At 45.8% G+C, this 18,417-nt stretch overlaps 1 protein-coding gene across 1 annotated transcript in view; it reads left to right on the forward strand.

The window, feature by feature from the left end:
• LOC310989785 (NLR family CARD domain-containing protein 3-like) overlaps window positions 1-18,417 on the forward strand; it is a gene marked incomplete at both ends in the record, with an annotated part of 38,142 nt that overhangs the window by 12,130 nt on the left and 7,595 nt on the right. Inside the window, 4 exons of the mRNA XM_083976934.1 lie at window positions 9,019-9,296; window positions 9,549-10,049; window positions 10,209-11,167; window positions 13,371-13,544. Coding sequence (XP_083833060.1) covers window positions 9,019-9,296; window positions 9,549-10,049; window positions 10,209-11,167; window positions 13,371-13,544 — 1,912 coding nt within the window. The remainder of the gene's footprint in view (window positions 1-9,018; window positions 9,297-9,548; window positions 10,050-10,208; window positions 11,168-13,370; window positions 13,545-18,417) is intronic.

The following is an 18,417-nucleotide window of genomic DNA, read 5'->3' on the forward strand; positions in this document are numbered from 1 at the left end:
AATATGGTTCCATTCAAAGGGTAATTCCAGTAGATTTCACTGAACAAGAGTCAGGCAAACAGGTTATTGTAGAGTATACGTATGGTACAGCTATACAGTCTCTCTTACCTTTATTGCCACACCGACTTAACAGTAAGACTAAGACTGATGTCACGTACCACATCAGAGCCTTAGCTAGTGTCTACACACCTGTAGCTAGCAAAACAGCTACACAGACTTACCTTTCAGAGTTAAAGGACATTGCAAAACAGACTGGCAAAGACTTCGCAGCTGTCCTCAAAGAAGAGCTCTCCCTCATCAGTGAGACTGTCGATCTAGATCACTCAGAGACCCAAGATGAAGATACAGAGCAGAACTCACCTGATGCCCCAGAGCAACATGACACTGAAAATGCTGCACAGGTAAGCCCCCTGCCCAGTACGGCCCCGCAGCAGCATGTTCAACATCACTGGTCTCCACCACCGACACCATCTAAAGAAAAGATACAGCCTGCCCTGAAACTTTCTGTCGTCAATCCACCTGACATACAAAAAGTAATCGTCGAGCACATAGTGAGAAATGAAGACTCTGCTCTGCAGGTGCACACTTCCTTGAGACTCAGACCCTTCTCTGGGCGTGTCCCACGTCCCAACAATGAAGTGGATTATGAGACATGGCGCTCCAACGTGGAACTTCTCCTTAACTCATTGAGTGCCATTGACGTATATATACGTCAATCAAAATCCAACGCTTGAGTGCCATTGACGTATATATACGTCAAATGCAGTTTTCTGCGGCTGGTAAATGGGGATGCTGTTGCGCACACTGTGAGTAATTTTGGGGCTTCTGGGATGTGTAGAACGAAGAAGACTGTAGATCAGAGCAAGAAGTGAAGAGGAAGGAGAAGACGAGTGCGATCGGTACAGAGATAAAAAAGTTGGGAAAAGTTTCTATTTCTAGAGGAAAACGACGGGCAGAGCCTGGAACAAGTGTAACGTGGAGCTGGAGGAAAGCTTAGCCACGGATACTGTTAGCATAGCTCCAGCATGAAGTGATCGGAGGAGGCAGGAAAGGTAAACTGATCTAGATGATCAGCACCGAAATGCCGAAGCGAAAGCGGATCGCGGAGTCAGTTTCACCAGTTGCTGTGAACCGACGTCGTGACGACGAACCGAGAGATCAGCGCGGTGCGTCGCTGCCGCGGCCGCGTCCAGCACAGAGGCTGAAGACGCCACGACGTCTCCCTCCCTACTTCAGAGACGAGGGGAAGCAGCAGGAGGAGAAGGAGGGGAGGGGAGGGGCAGAGAGGGGGTGAGGGGAGGGGGAGAGGAGGGGGGAGGAGAGGGTGAGGGGGCAGCAACTGCAGGAGGAGTAGGAGAGCAGGCATCACTCTGCAGAGTAAGACTCCTACTTGTTGTATTTTTTTTTTTTTGTACAATGAAAAAACATGTGAAATGAAATTTTCAGATGTCTTACATGTTTTTGAAGCCAAAATTAAAACGGATAAATCACAGTTTTTCTTGAGAGACTCTCTTTCACAAAAATGCATTTTTCTCAGCTTTCTAGACAAAAAGTGGTCTTTTTGGTGCAACCAGGCTCTATTCAACTTAAGATAAATTAAGAATGGAACAAGGTACAAACAAATGTTTTTTCCCTAGTTAAATAGAGAGTCTCCTCTTTCCTTTGAGCTATTTTGTGTTTTCAGAGTCATAATACAAAATATTCTCTTGGTCTTAAAATATTACTCAAAATGCCCCGAAACGCTGGCACATGGCACTGACCATTTTATAAAAGGGCTGGCACTCAAAGAGTTAAAGATACAACACAGTCTGATCTTTACAAGTCACGAAAGCTTCTTGAAAGTCTCTTATCACCTGCTATTGATATTGTGAAGCACCTGACACCTGAATCTCCTCTTAATGTGTACTTAGAGATCTTGGACTCCGCTTTCGGCACCGTCGAGGATGGAGATGACCTCTTCGCAAAGTATCTCAACACAATGCAAGATAATGGTGAGAAACCCTCAGCTTATCTACAACGGCTGCAGGTGATGCTGAGCACCACCCTCAGGAGGGAAGGTGTAACTGCAAGCGACCTTGACCGGCATCTTCTCAGACAGTTCGTCAGAGGCTGCTGGGATAACATCTTGATAGCTGAACTCCAGCTAGAACAAAAGAAGCAGAACCCACCTACCTTTGCTGAACTTCTCCTGTTACTCCGCACAGCAGAAGATAAGCGTTCTTCCAAAGCATCCCGCATGAAACAGCACTTCAATGTTTCAAAGCCAAGAGTGTCTTCTCATTATCAAGGTGTTTATGTGCAGAGTGAAGAAGACTGCGACTCATCTCAGCCAGCTCTTGATCACAGGTCTGAAATCCAAGACCTAAAGAAACAAATAGCTGATCTCCAGTCCCAGCTCACACGTATCACACAGAGAGACAGTAGAAAAGCTAAACCAGCTGCCAGACCACTAGCTCCCCAAACAGCTAGCACACATTCTCCAGCTATCACTCACACATCTCAAAGGCTGCAGCCCCACAGCCGAGATGCAAACAACAACACAAGCAATAGACCAAGGCCCTGGTATTGTTTTCGATGTGGAGAGGACGGACACATCAAGCCTCAGTGTGAAAGTGAGCCGAACCCATCTCTTGTAGCTGAGAAGAGGAAGCAGCTAAAAGAAAAGCAGTTAGCATGGGACAGTCAACATGGCGCTTCAAAGCCTGATCCTTTAAACTAGACCCAGTTCCGGTTGTGGGACAAACGGGGACTGGAACACAGACAAAGTGTCCCAAAAAGAAGCTGCACAGAGCCCATGTGTATTCTCACACACAAAGACAGTCAGTAACCCTGCCAAAAGGTCTGATTGGAGCCAAGTGCACCGCACAAGTGATCATAGGTGACAAAGACTGCAGTTGCTTGTTGGATTCAGGCTCCCAAGTAACAACGATCCCCAACTCTTTCTATCTGGAGAACCTGTCTCACTTACCTCTCAATTCCTTGAATGACCTGCTTGAAGTGGAAGGAGCCAACGGTCAAAGCGTCCCTTACCTTGGCTATGTTCAAGCCACCATCAGATTCCCAAAGAGCTTGCTTGGAGCCGACATCGAGGTACCTACGCTGGTCTTGGTTGTACCTGACATGCGCTCCACCTTGTCATCAGTGCTTATAGGCACAAATACATTGGATGTTCTCTATGAAGAGTATGCAGAGATCGCACCTCAGAACTATGAGTCTCTTCCTTATGGCTACAAAGTTGTCTTAAAGACCCATGAAATTAGGAAAAGACAGTCCGTTGATTCCAGCCTGGGAGAGGTGAGGCTTCATAGTAGAGACTTTGAGACCATCGCAGCCGGACAGACCAAAGTCCTTGAAGGATCAGTGAGCTGCAGAACACCTGATGTTGGAAAGTGGGTGATGGTAGAGTCGCCAAAGTCATCGTCCCTGCCTGGTGGCATCCTGGTGACAGATAGCCTGGTAAGTCTACCACCAAAGCTGCCACGCTCCATACCAGTCACACTCAAGAACGAGTCACACCATGACATCACCCTGTCTCCAAAGGCTGTCATAGCAGAGATACACGCTGTCAAGAGTGTTCAATCTGTCAAGACCCCTGACTCAGACTCCCCCACAAAACCTGACCAAAAACCAAATCTCGACTTTGACTTTACTGACTCTCCTGTACCCAACGAGTGGAAAGAGAGGATAACAGAGAAATTGAGTTCCATGCCGGAGGTGTTTGCACTGCACGAGCTCGATTTTGGCCGCACTGACAAAATCAAACACCACATAACACTCAGTGACGAGACGCCATTCAAACATAGGCCAAGACCTATACACCCCCAGGACATAGAGGCTGTGCGTACCCATCTCCAGCAACTCCTCGATGCAGAAGTCATCCGTGAATCGGAATCACCTTTCTCCTCGCCGATTGTAGTCGTCAGGAAAAAGAATGGCGATGTCAGACTCTGCATAGACTACAGAAAATTGAACACACAAACAGTAAAGGATTCATACGCCTTACCTAATCTTGAAGAGTCCTTCTCGGCGTTGACCGGGTCCAGGTGGTTCTCGGTGCTCGATCTCAAATCAGGCTTCTATCAAATAGAGATGGAGGAAGCAGACAAACACAAAACTGCATTCGTCTGCCCTCTAGGATTCTTCGAGTTCAACAGGATGCCTCAGGGGATAACTAACGCCCCTAGCACGTTCCAGAGGCTTATGGAGCGCTGTATGGGAGAGTTGAACTTGAAGCAAGCCCTAGTTTTTCTGGATGACCTCATCATCTTCTCCTCGACACTGGAGGAGCACGAGGAGAGGTTGATGCGCGTGCTCAACCAATTGAAAGAGTTTGGCTTGAAACTGTCGCCAGGGAAATGCAAGTTCTTCCAAACCTCTGTAAAGTACCTCGGCCACATCGTGTCTGAAAAAGGTATCAAAACCGATCCTGACAAAGTAGCAGCATTAAAAACCTGGCCAAAACCAAACAACCTGAAAGAGCTAAGAACCTTCCTGGGTTTCTGCGGTTATTACCGCCGGTTCGTTAAAGACTACTCAAAGATCGTGAAGCCACTCAACGAGCTCACCGCTGGCTATCCGCCGCTGAGAAAGCACGCTAAGACCACAGTGAACCTTGAGAAGTACTTCAACCCAAAGGACTCCTTTGGTGACAGATGGACGCCTGCTTGCCAGGCAGCGTTCGACACCATAATCGAAAAGCTGACAACCACACCCATCCTCGGGTTTGCTGACCCCAAGCTCTCCTACATTTTACATACAGATGCGAGCACCTTGGGCCTCGGTGCTGCCCTCTACCAGGAGCAACAGGGACAGAAGCGCGTCGTTGCATACGCAAGTCGAGGTCTGTCGAAGTGTGAGTCCAGGTATCCTGCGCACAAATTAGAATTCCTTGCCCTTAAGTGGGCAGTAACGGAAAAATTCCAGGATTACCTGTACGGGAACACATTCCTTGCTGTCACAGATAGCAATCCATTAACATACATTCTTACCTCTGCTAAGCTCGACGCCACGAGCTACAGATGGTTGGCCGCTCTGTCGACGTTCGATTTCCAGCTACAGTACAGAGCCGGTAAGCAAAATCAAGACGCGGACGGGCTGTCCAGAGGTCCTCACAGCAGAGTACCTGATGACACGACATCACAAAAAGAGTTGGAGAGGATTCAACAATTCACAAAAAGACACTTGTCAGAGGCTGATTATGCACACCTGAATGAAAACACCATCAAAGCCATCTGTGAGAAGCACTTGGTCCACCAAGTGACCAACAACCACTCTGGAGAAACATCGCCCAGCACCACCTTGGTTGTGTCACTTGCCCATCATCCAAAGGCTCTCCCACAAAGCTTTGAAGAGGAGGATCAGCTTGGTGGCTTACCTGTCATCCCCTCGTTAACACCAGCTGAACTAAGAGACAAGCAAAACGTTGATCCCTGCATCCGTGAAGTCCTCAGGCAGGTAGAGTTGGGAGAGAAACCCCCACCATCCTTGCGGAAGGAGCTTCCTGAGCTTGGTCTCTTATTGAGAGAGTGTAACAAGCTTGAGGTCTTAAATGGCATCTTGTATCGCAGGCGACAAGAGGGCGCTCAGACTCAATACCAGCTTGTGCTCCCTGAAGCCCTGAGATCCTTAGTCCTCAAGAGCCTCCATGACGACATGGGCCACATGGGCACAGAGCGCACCCTAGATCTCATCCGGAAGCGATTCTATTGGCCCAAAATGTCAGCCGAGGTGGAAACTAAGGTCAAAACCTGCAACCGCTGCATACGACGTAAGACCATGCCCCAGAAAGCCGCACCACTCGTCAACATCGTGGCCACAAGACCACTCGAACTCGTGTGCATGGATTTCCTCAGTGTGGAGCCGGACTCCAGTAACACGAAGGACATTCTGGTCATTACCGACCATTTTACGAAATATGCAGTGGCAGTCCCCACCCCGAATCAGAAAGCCAGGACAGTGGCTAAGACCCTCTGGGACCACTTTTTCGTCCATTATGGCATCCCTGAAAAACTCCACAGTGACCAAGGTCCCGACTTTGAGTCCCGAACAATAAAAGAACTGTGTGAACTCATTGGCACTCAAAAGATAAGAACCACTCCTTACCATCCGAGAGGGAACCCTGTAGAACGTTTCAACAGGACCCTTCTCAACATGTTGGGAACCCTCGAGAACCAGAAAAAGAGTCACTGGCGGGAGTACGTCAAGCCGTTAGTACACGCTTATAATTGTACTAAGAACGAGACAACTGGCTTTACCCCTTACGAGTTAATGTTCGGGCGTCAGCCAAGATTGCCAGTTGACCTAGCCTTCGGCCTACCAGTCAATCATCAGCCAGGCTCTCACTCGCAATATGTCCGTAACCTGAAATCCCAACTCGAAGACAGTTACAGAGTAGCAACTGAGAATGCTAAAAAGACAGCCAATCGCAACAAAGTAAGGTTTGACAAGCATGTTGTTGACTCCACCTTGGAAGAAGGCGACAGAGTCTTGGTCCGAAACGTCCGCCTTAGAGGCAAGCACAAATTAGCCGACAGGTGGGAGTCCGACGTGTATGTTGTCCTGAGACAGTCTGGAGACGTCCCAGTGTATGTTGTGAAACCTGAGACAAGAGATGGTCCACAAAGAACTCTTCATCGTGACCTCCTGCTGCCATGCGGTTTCCTTCCTGTGACCCCAATCGAAAGTGAAACTAACCCGCCAAAGGCAGTGAGGCGACCAAGAACTCGACAACATCCTAAAAATGACACATCAGATGGAGCTGATGGGGATGAATCCCAATCTGACTCTGAGGAATATCACTATCACAGAAACCTAAGAGTGGAAACACTAGGTTTCGACCTGACCCCTGAACCCATGGAACACTTACCTGAAAGGATTGAACCGGAACCTTCCAAAGAGTTGACTGCTGTTGAGCAAGATCCTTCAGACGTAGCCAAAGCTTTCCCTGAGGATTCTCCAGTAGAGACTTGTGACCTGAACTTACCTGAATCTAGAGAGAAAGACTCACCTGATCCTGCAGTTGATGACTCGTCCGACCCTGAAAAGAAAGACTTACTTGATCCTGCAGATTGTGACTTACCTGATCCTGCAGACTGTAACCTACCTGATCCTGCAGACTGTGACTTACCTGATCCTGCAGACTGTGACTTACCTGATCCTGCAGACTGTGACTTACCTGATCCTGCAGACTGTAACCTACCTGATCCTGTAGACTCTGACTTACCTGATCCTGAAGAAAAAGACTTACCTGACACTGGAGACAAAGACTTACCTGATCCTGAAGAGAGCAACTCAACTGCTGGACAGGAAACTGGAAACCTACCTGAGGAAGACCTGGAAAATGTCCATCCTTCTACTCAACCTGCTCAGGAGAGCAAAGAAGACACAAGTGATATGGAACAAGCGGATAACCAAAACGAAAGTGACTGTTCGGGAAGACCTATCAGAGACAGAAAAGCGACTAAAAGACTGACTTATCCTGAGCTAGGAAACCCGTTGGTTACAATAGTTCAGTCTTTATTTCAAACCTTGAGTGATGTGTTTACAGACTCCCTTGAAGAACCTAGCTTTCCAAAAATCCCTAGAGTTATGACAGTATAAATTCAAAATGCACAGGGACGTGCATTAGGTAAAGAGGGGAGGATGTAACCCATGTTAAAATATGACATAAATAAGAATAAATAGTTGAATAAAAACTGAATAAACAAGTGTAAAAGTTAAAAGTGATTTATTTAATGTCAATTAATCATCAGAGTTAATTAAAAATGTTAATACAGTAATCATTTAGTGTTTAAGATTAAAAGTCTGTTGACAGAGAATAATGTCGCTGCCCCTTTAAGGGACCAGCGACACAGACGCAGCACCTCAGTGACGCTGCAGCAGAGACCTGAGGGAGAGAACGGAGGAGAAAACACGAGAAAACGAGCGGTGATAAACTAGCAAGAAAAGGAGTGAAAAAGTCGATATTACAGTTGAAAAACATAACTTACCTGGTCGGGACTTGACGGGGATTTTATGGGAACTAAACCACATCGGTTTTGGTCAGGTTTTTTTGCTCGGTTGGAAGCTCGGTCGGAGCGAAGATTGGTCTGCCATGTGCGGGCGTGCACATTCACGGACGGGATTCAAGATGGCGAGCCAGACCCAGACCTTCATCTCATCTTCTCCATCGCATCGTTGAGGAAATCTCCTGCGTGTGGTAACTCCCTGCCAGAGTGGTAGGAGTATCAGGAACTAGTTTGAACTGAACTGAACTGAACTGAACTGAGAACTGATTTGAATTATTATTTTGGACTGAATCGAACTGAAACTTTTCTTTGAACTGAACATTTGAATTCACATTTGGACTTGAACTTAAATTTAAAGTGTCATACTTTTATTTTCACAAGTTTATATTTTTGAATGTGATTTGAATAACTGTGGTCCACTTTGATTTTGATTGTGTTTTGAAGGTTTATTCTTACCTGTAAAAGAAAGAAAAAAGAGTTAACTCAGGAAGAAAAATAGGAATTCTAAAATAGTCTCAAACTCAAATTAGTCTGACTAAAACAACCTAGGATAAAAGAGACTGGTCTAACTTAAATTAGATTAGCTTTACTAAAATAAACTAGGTGAACTAAATAACAAAAAGAAAGGGTGAAATACTTTTTTCATTTATACTTACCTTAATATTGGGAACCTGCAGGGTATTTTTGGTTTTGTGTACTGTGTTTTATATGTGTTTTATGCATTCAGTAAATTGCCGGCCTTTTATACTTAAAGAAACGGTCTCTGGTGTTATTATTCTTGCTCCCCACTCCTTAGAGCCTAGAACTGGTCCAGTGGCGCAGTTAGTGGTGTGATACCGGTGCTACATGTTGTTTTCTCCAGAGTCATTGTTCCATCACACAGCACTGACATTTAAGATGATGATTCAAACCTTCTCTTTGTTGTCTGTAGTTTTTCTGTAGCTGACGAAAATAATCTGATCAGATTGTCAGACTCTCTGTCTTCAGTCTGACTCTGTCTCTTGTCTCTCAGCAGATCGTGGTCTGCAGGAGGTTTTAGATCAACATAAGATCAGTCTGAGGAGCAGATGTGAACGAGTGACTGAAGGAACTGAGGGAACAGGAAGTGTAACAGGAAGTGGAACCCTCCTCAACAGGATCTACACTGAGCTCTACATCACAGAGGGACAGAGTGAAGAGGTTAATACCCAACATGAGGTGAGACAGCTGGAGACAACGTCCAAGAAGAAGACCCTTCATGAGACTACAATCAAGTGTAACGACATCTTTAAAGACTTACCTGTCCAACAGAGAGAGGACGTCTCTATGGTCTCACCTGTCCAACAGAGAGAGGACGTCTCTACGGTCTCACCTGTCCATCAGAGAGAGGACGTCTCTACGGTCTCACCTGTCCAACAGAGAGAGGACGTCTCTATGGTCTCACCTGTCCAACAGAGAGAGGACGTCTTTAACAACTTTTTGGTCAAAATGAGAGACAAGTTCTCTAATTATTTTCATCTCCAACAGAGAGAGGACGTCTCTATGGTCTCACCTGTCCAACAGAGACCCATCAGAGTGGTTCTGACCAACGGCGTCGCTGGCGTTGGAAAAACCTTCTCGGTGCAGAAGTTCACTCTGGACTGGGCCGAGGGCTTGGAGAACCAAGATGTCAGTCTGCTGGTTCTGCTTTCGTTCAGGGAGCTGAACCTGATCAGAGATCAGCGGTTGAGTCTTCTCGGGCTGCTCCATGTTTTCCATCCAACATTACAGAAGGTCACAGCAGAGCAGCTGGCTGTCTGTAAACTTCTCTTCATCTTTGACGGCCTGGATGAAAGCCGACTGTCACTGGACTTCAAGAAGAAGAAGAAGAAGGTTGTGTCTGATGTCACACAGACGTCATCAGTCAACGTGCTGCTGACAAACCTCATCCGGGGGAATCTGCTTCCCTCGGCTCTGGTCTGGATCACCTCCAGACCTGCAGCAGCCAATCAGATCCCTCCTACATGTGTCGACAGGGTAACAGAGGTCCGAGGCTTCACTGACGCCCAGATGGAGGAGTACTTCAGGAGGAGGTCCAGTGATGAAGATGTGTCCAGAAGAATCATCTCACACATCCAGACGTCCAGGAGCCTCCACATCATGTGTCAAGTCCCAGTCTTCTGCTGGATCAGTGCTACAGTTCTGGAGCACATGTTGACCACAGACCAGAGAGGAGAGCTGCCCAAGACCACGACGGACCTGTTCTCACACTTCCTGCTGGTCCAGACAAAGAGGAAGAAGAACAAGTACGGTGAAGGACATGAGACGAGTCCACAGGAGCTGACGGAGGCCGACAGGGAAGTTCTTCTGAAGCTGGGGAGGCTGGCGTTTGAACAGCTGGAGAAAGGAAACATCATGTTCTACCAAGAAGACCTGGAGCAGTGTGGTCTGGATGTCACAGAGGCCTTGGTGAACTCAGGACTCTGTACTGAGATCTTCAAAAGAGAGAGTGTGATCTTCCAGAAAACCGTCTACTGCTTTGTTCATCTGAGTGTTCAGGAGTTTCTGGCTGCAGTCTACATGTTCCACTGTTTCACCAACAGGAACAAACAGGTCATCAAGAAGTTCCTGAGAGAAGACTACAAAGAGCCAGAGACGAAACCAAAACAGAAGTCTTTGTCTGAGAAGATTCAGAATTTTTTTGGACTTAATGCAAGAGGTCCTTCACCTCTGGATGAGTTCCTGCAGAGAGCCATGCAGAAATCCCTCAGCAGTAGAAACGGTCACCTGGACCTGTTTGTTCGCTTCCTTCATGGCCTCTCTCTGGAGTCCAACCAGAGGCTGTTAGGAGGTCTGCTGGGTCAGACAGACAACAGTCCAGGAACCATCCAGAGAACCATCAACAACCTCAAGGAGATGAACAGTGATGACAGAGATAAAATCTCTCCTGACAGAAGCATCAACATCTTCCACTGTCTGACGGAGATGAAGGACCAGTCAGTTCATCAGGAGATCCAACAGTTCCTGGAGTCAGAGAACAGATCAGAGAAGGAACTCTCTGAGATCCAGTGTTCAGCTCTGGCCTACATGCTGCAGATGTCAGAGCAGGTTCTGGACGAGTTGAACCTGAGGGAGTACAAGACATCACCATGGCAGGGACGATGGAGACTGATCCCAGCTGTGAGGAACTGCAGGAAGGCTGTGTGAGTCCAGACATGATCAATAACACACACACACACACACACACACACACACACACACACACACACACACACACACACACACACACACACACACACACACACACACACACACACACACACACACACACACACAGATGATGAGGGTTATTGTTTCATGTCCAACACAAAGAGAGAAGATGAACTGTACCCATGGATGTATTATATTAACTGGATACCGGACCGGAAAATGGCCGCCGTTCATTTCAATGGAAGTTGCTCGCCTGGCGCATACGCCGAAAAAGTTTCTGACTTCCGGGTTTACTTCCGCGTTATGCGGCCCATAGAGCATACGCAGTTGAGTCACCCCCCATAATGCTCTGCGGCCTCCCATCATGCCCTGGGGCAATGAGAACGAGCAACCGCCGTTCTAGTTTTGGCGCTGCGCGTTCATGTATGAGTTACTTGTGGATTTAAGGAACGAGTATTAAGACTTTTACCGGACTCACACGGACTTTAAAACAAAGATAATGATTTAAAAAGTAAGACGGTCGGTCGTAGGTTTACTACGATCGTTTATATTATCGTTAAATCGTTTTGACAGTTAATTAATATACATGTTACACTGAAAACGAGTTATAGTCCGAACCTGTAAGCTTAAATCACAATGGAAAATAAATCATAATTAACTGTATTATTGTTTAACATGACAGAGATGACCCCAGAACACCTCAAATAATGTAATGAGGCTTTACTCTTACCTTTTTGAATAGTATATTTAACTTGCTGCACAGTTCACCAGTTGTTACAGGACGTTGGTGGAGGTATTATAAACTTAGTCAGTTGTTTTGTTTTTATCAACCACAGCTATGATTAAAGAAAATTAGAGCTCTTTGGCAAATGCATCTTCCTTTTAATAATTGTCTGTACTGGCTGTGTTCATAGTTTCATCATCATCATTAAGCCTTCAGGTGGATGAGACTCTTTGTAATTCAACAGTTTAACCTTACAGTATTTCCACAACACGCAGAATATCAGTGTCCACTAATACAGCTGTTACAGAACCAGACATTTGAATTAAACACGATGCCCCAGACACAGTTGCAGATGTTGGATTTGGTAGAAGAAGAAAAAAGTCACAAGCATGTTTGTTTTTTTCCGAACAATTTAATAGTATGATTATGAGTTTAAGTGATCATTTAGCATACTGACACTGAACAAACACACTGACGACGGTGAGGAGGAGGAGGAGGAGGACGTCCACGGTTCTTCCTCCGGCCCCGGTGGAAGACGGGGAGCAGCTGCACCGTCAGGACACACACACCACACACACCGACCATGGAGGAGTCTGGACAAGTCTCGGTTTACATTTTACCACCATGGCATTAATTAAGCCGTAAAATAAATTAACGTTGACGTTGTGAACGGAGCAACAGGTGTTGGACATCAGCCGCGATGAGACACTGTTGACACACACACACAAACACATTCAGCATAAATGATGTATCAAGCTAAAATTACTGAAAAATATGAGTTTTACAGGGAAAGTAATGTAAAACAGTCTGGTTTCACGTCAGTAAATGCAGTCATTACGAGGCGATCTCATCAATTAAAACGTTACGTTTAAGAATACGAGTTGACAAGAGACTAATAACAGACATTAAATATCATAAAGTTAAATTAACTCGATGTGACCAAACGAAAACTCACCTTTGAGCCGTGTTTTCCACTTTTCTGAGTGATTTTAGCACCGGACAGAGTCTCATTAGTTTCAGGCATCCTCGGTCCCGAGACACACACGGCCGCGCACTGCTGGTGCACGGACACAGCCGTGACGTCACGGCCAGAAATGAGACTTTTCTGTGGCTTTTCTGGCCGTTAGAAAACATTTTGACGGATAAAAAGTCCATGACTTAAAAATATAGAATACAAAGATTAGTAATTAACGGAGGTTACAGCTGGAGGTGTCCTGTGAACAGTTTTACAGGCTTCTCTTTTACTATTGCGGTCTATGGGAAAAATCCTTTCTGGGCCGCATGGGATTTTTTGTTGCAGTACCACGGGTGGCCACTGGGAAAAATCGGCTTGCCTGCTGAGAGGATTACAGGGGGGCTGACTGAACCAGAGTGTGAAGAGCACATGTTGATCACATGATGACATGTTGTGTGTGTTTAGTACAAATTGTCTGATTTTACTCTCACACATTTTGTTTCTTCTCTAATCACAGACTTGATTGTTGTGGACTCTCAGAGCTTCACTGTGAAGTCGTTGCCTCAGCTCTGAAGTCCAGCCCCTCCCACCTGAGACACCTGGACCTGAGTGAGAACAACCTGGATGATTCATCAGTGAAGCGTCTGTGTGCTGGACTGGAGAGTCCAAACTGTAGACTGGAGACTCTGAGGTGAGTTCACTCAGTACGTTTACATGACACTTGAAAAAACCGAATTATTGCCTTAATCCGACTATAACTGGACAACTGAAGTGCATGTAAACACCTTAGAATACCAGTGTTAAGTTTATGGAAGCTATAGTCATGTCACCAACTCTGAGTGCAGAGACAGTTGATGAACTCCTGGATAATTTCAACTGCAAAATCTCAAATGTCATTGATACCATTGCACCTTTTAAAACTAAGATGACCTTGACCAGACAGAGAACACCATGGAGGAACACTTTGATGGTAAAGGCTCTGAAAACAGAATGCAGGAAAGCTGAGCGTAAATGGAGAAAAACTAAACTTCAAATCCACAATGACCTCTACAAACAAAGTCTTTGTAATTTTAACCATGGTTTATTCAAGGCTAGACAACAACAACACTTTAATGAAATGATTAATAAGAACATCAACAACACTCGTGCTCTGTTTGCTATGGTTGATAAGCTGACAACCCCCCCAAAAGAGATAGCTTCAGAACTCTTTTCCACAGAAAAATGCAATGAATTTGCTTACTTTTTCAATGAAAAAATTAAATCCATAAGGCTAAATATCAACACAAATCAGCAAAATAATACAATGATGCAATCCCTAAAATCACCTAGGAATAAATCAACTGTAATGTCAGAGTTTAATACAGTTGACCAAAAAACCTTAGAAGAAACAGTTCAGCATCTTAAAACATCGACATGTTGTCTTGACACAATACCATCTGACTTTTTTAAAACTATTATAAGCTCTGTCCAAACAGATCTGCAACAAATAATAAATTGCTCACTTCAATCAGGCATGTTTCCTAAACCCCTGAAAGTAGCTGCCATCAAGCCACTCTTAAAAAAGAGAACATTGGATACTACCATTTTAACCAATTACAGACCCATCTCAAATCTTCCCTTTATAGCTAAGATCGTTGAGAAAGTGGTTTTTAATCAACTCAGCAACTTCTTGAACTCCAGTGGACTCTTTGACAAATTTCAATCAGGCTTCCGACCTCACCACAGTACAGAAACAGCTCTTATTAGAGTGTTAAATGACATAAGGTTGAACACTGACTCAAAGTGGCAAAGTGTCAGTTCTGGTCCTGTTGGATCTCAGTGCTGCGTTTGACACTGTGGATCACAGTATACTGCTGGACAGGTTGGAAACCTGGGCAGGACTCAGCGGGACAGTCCTAAAATGGTTCAGGTCCTACTTAGAGGAACGGAGTTATTTTGTGACCATTGGTAGTCATCAATCCGATCGAGTGGCTATGACATGTGGAGTTCCTCAGGGGTCAGTCCTTGGACCCCTTCTGTTTAACCTGTATATGCTGCCTTTGGGTCAAATTCTACAGAACTCTAATGTCAACTATCATAGTTATGCAGATGACACACAGATCTTGCACTGTCTTCAGATGACTGCAGTCCAATTGATAGCTTTCATGTGACGTCACGGCCCGTATGGAACGCCCCCCTGGCGGTCAAAACAATCCACTTCCCCGCTGTCCGCGGCTTAGGACAAGGCAGAAAAACACACACTGCTCCCTGCTGCTTCAAAAATACCGGTGTTATGGCCCAACTGGTGTCTGATTTAACTGGTTACCGTACTGAACAACAGCTGTGCTGCACTTCCGTCCGCAGATTTGTCACAAATTCACAAATCAAGCCGCAGTTCACATGTTACTGCAGCCATATGCTTCTGTGAGTGAACCTGTTCCGCCGGGGTCATCCCTATGTTCCCACAGCCCTATGTTCCCTCAGCCCTATGTTCCCTCATTTCTAACTTTTGTCGTCACTGAAAATTAGGCCCTATGTTCCCTCAGCCCTATGTTCCCTCATTTCTAACTTTTGTTGTCACTGAAAATTAGGCCCTATTCCCACAGCCCTTTGGTCCCACCATTGGTTGGGTTTAGGCAATGAAGAAAGGAGTTGGTTAAGTTTAGTAAAAAGACCAGGTAGAGGCTAGACAGGCCAGATAGACCGAGTCCAGATAGGTAGAGAGAGTCCAGAGGGAACATAGGGCTGAGGGAACATAGGGCTGAGGGAACATAGGCACGCTCCCGTTCCGCCAATCTACAGACATCAGCGCCACACTTCTCTCACTCTGCACAACACTGCACACTATGACAAAACCTGTCATGTTAAAGTTACGAACTAATGGAAAACACTCTGAAAATACGCTAAACAACACCGGTCATCGTCCTTGCCACGCCGCGGTCGGTCCCGACCCCCGTTACCGTGTCGCTGCCCCCGCGGGTGGTCCTGCTGCCGTGCCCGGTGGCGGACGGTCCCGCCGGGTTACCATCGCCGCTGCCGCCGCCGGTCCCGCTGCTATCGGACCGCCGTCATCGTTGCCGTCCTTCCCCCCGGTGCAAAGCTCCGGGCGGAAGGGGGGGGAAGCTGGTCACCGTGCAGCCCAGCTAAGGGCTCTGGTTTGTGGGTGAGAGGAGCAGGGAGCCTGGGCTCAGTGGGCTGGAGCTCAGACTGTGGAGCTCAGCGGAGCTGCGGTACCAGGACGGTGTTCCCGCACAGGAAAGTTACAGGTACATTTCTACCACTTCAATGAGTTAAGAAACATTATTTTAAGATCAAAAACTACACAATGGGGCTTTTAATCAGAAACCAGTTGAGCCATAACACCGGAGGTATTGGTTGCAAGCGGTGGAGGATGATGGATTCTCCACCAGGTAAATGTAAACATCGCTCAACTCGAGCTTCGGCAGGGAACTGGTCATTTTAAACAGCTGGTATACAGCAGCTGGTGTTGAATATGGGTCACAAGTGCCCAAAACTTCAAAGTTGTTTTTATATCTTTCTTTCTCGGCCGCTGGCAGATGATTTAAGTCATTACTCGGTTGTTTGTCCATAGAAAGTCCATTGCGGGGCCATTTTGGAATGTTGCTTTTGACCGCCAGGTCACTGGGAAGTGACGTCACTGAAAGCTATCAATAGAGTCATTATGTCACTGTTTAGAGCAAGTCAAAAATTGGATGAGCCAAAATTTCCTTCAGTTAAATCAAGAAAAAACTGAGGTCATTGTTTTTGGAAATAAAGAGAAGAGGGTTGCTGTCAGTAAACACCTTGAGTCACTGTCTTTAGAAACTAAAGACCAAGTCCGAAACCTTGGCGTGCTGATAGACTCAGATCTGACCTTCAACAGCCATATCAAATCAGTCACCAAATCAGCCTTTTATCAACTGAAGAACATATCCAGAATTAAGGGTTTTATGTCCCAAACTGATCAGATGAAGCTGATTCATGCTTTTATCTCCAGTAGACTAGACTACTGTAACGGTCTTCTGACTGGTCTCCCCCAAAAAAGCATCAAACAGCTGCAGCTCATTCAGAACGCTGCAGCTCGAGTTTTAACCAGAACTAAGAGATCAGATCACATCACCCCGGTTCTTAAGACCTTACATTGGCTCCCAGTCAGCTACAGAATAGATTTTAAAGTTCTGCTACTGGTTTACAAATCACTGAATGGTTTAGGTCCAGAATACATGAATGACATGTTAGTAGAGTATAAACCCAGTAGAGCTCTGAGATCTACTGACTCAGGTCAAATAGTGGAGCTCAGAGTTCAGACCAGACATGGTGAAGCAGCATTTAGCTGTTATGCTGCACACAAGTGGAACAAACTACCAGCAGACCTGAGATCAGCCCCAACTAAAAACATTTCTCTTTTCATGTGCTTATAGCTGAGAACTTAAAACTTTATCTTTTTTTCTTTTCTTTTACTTTTATTTGCTCTTGCTTTTAACTCTGTTTTTAGTGTTTTGTTTGTTTTTATTCTGTCTTATGCTTCTTTTTTTAAATGTTTTGTCTTTATGTAAAGCACATTGAGTTGCCTTGGTATGAAATGCGCTATATAAATAAAGATGCCTTGCCTTGCCTTGCCTTAATCCGACTGAAATCGGAGTTGGAGAACTCCGATTAAGACACCCAGATAATGCGATTGGAATTCGATTTTCCTTATCATGTATACACCTTAGTCAGAGTATAACTGGACAATGCATGTGCGCATGCTCCACAACAGTAGAGACGGCACAAAGTGGAGCAGAGAAGCCGCTCAAACCCGGCAAAGTAAAGAAAAAAACCCAACATCAGCGCCGAGTCAATGCATTTCACACAGCGCGACCAGCCAGAGTGTTTTATTAAAAAAGAAAGAGAGAGCGAGAGGGAGAGAGAGAGAGAGAGAGAGAGAGAGAGAGAGAGAGAGAGAGGGAGAGGAAAAAGGAAGCCCGTATCCTATTCTCAGCGCGCATCCAGCCCAGACTGACGCGTCTGGTCGGGAACTGCAGTTGAGAATTTATTATAAAGCTTACTAAATTGTTTATATCCAGTTTTTTTACGAGGTGACAGAAAAGTCAACAGGACGGGGGGGGGGGGGGCATTAACCCACTGAAACAACGGCTGACGCCGCATGAAGGGGCGGACCCCGTCAGTTATTTGGTTTTCTCAGTTGCATGTAAATTGAGACAAGGACAGAAGTCCGACTTGACGCCAAAATTGAATTTTGAGCATAGCTCGATTAAGCTCTGCATGTAAACGTACAGACTGACTGGAGCTGTTGTAGTTGTTTGAAGCTTCAGCTTCTCATTGGTTCATACATGTCAGGATTTGTGTGTGAGGATTTTTCTCAAGAAGCTGAAGAGAGAAAACAGTTGAGATGAGTCCAGAGAGAAGAAGGTGAGAGCAGTCGTCGTGTTTGTGATTCAGAGCAGCAGAGAACGAGCTCAGCTTCTACAACTGTTGTTTTCAACTCAGACACTTGTTGTTGAAGCAACGTGCAGCACTGATCTGAGAGCAGATGTTGAGTTGTGGTCAGAAACACAGCAGCTGGTGGATGTTGTGGAGCTGAC

Source organism: Trachurus trachurus (genome assembly GCF_905171665.1).
Source record: "Trachurus trachurus genome assembly, chromosome: 8".
Taxonomy (NCBI): Eukaryota; Metazoa; Chordata; class Actinopteri; order Carangiformes; family Carangidae; genus Trachurus; species Trachurus trachurus.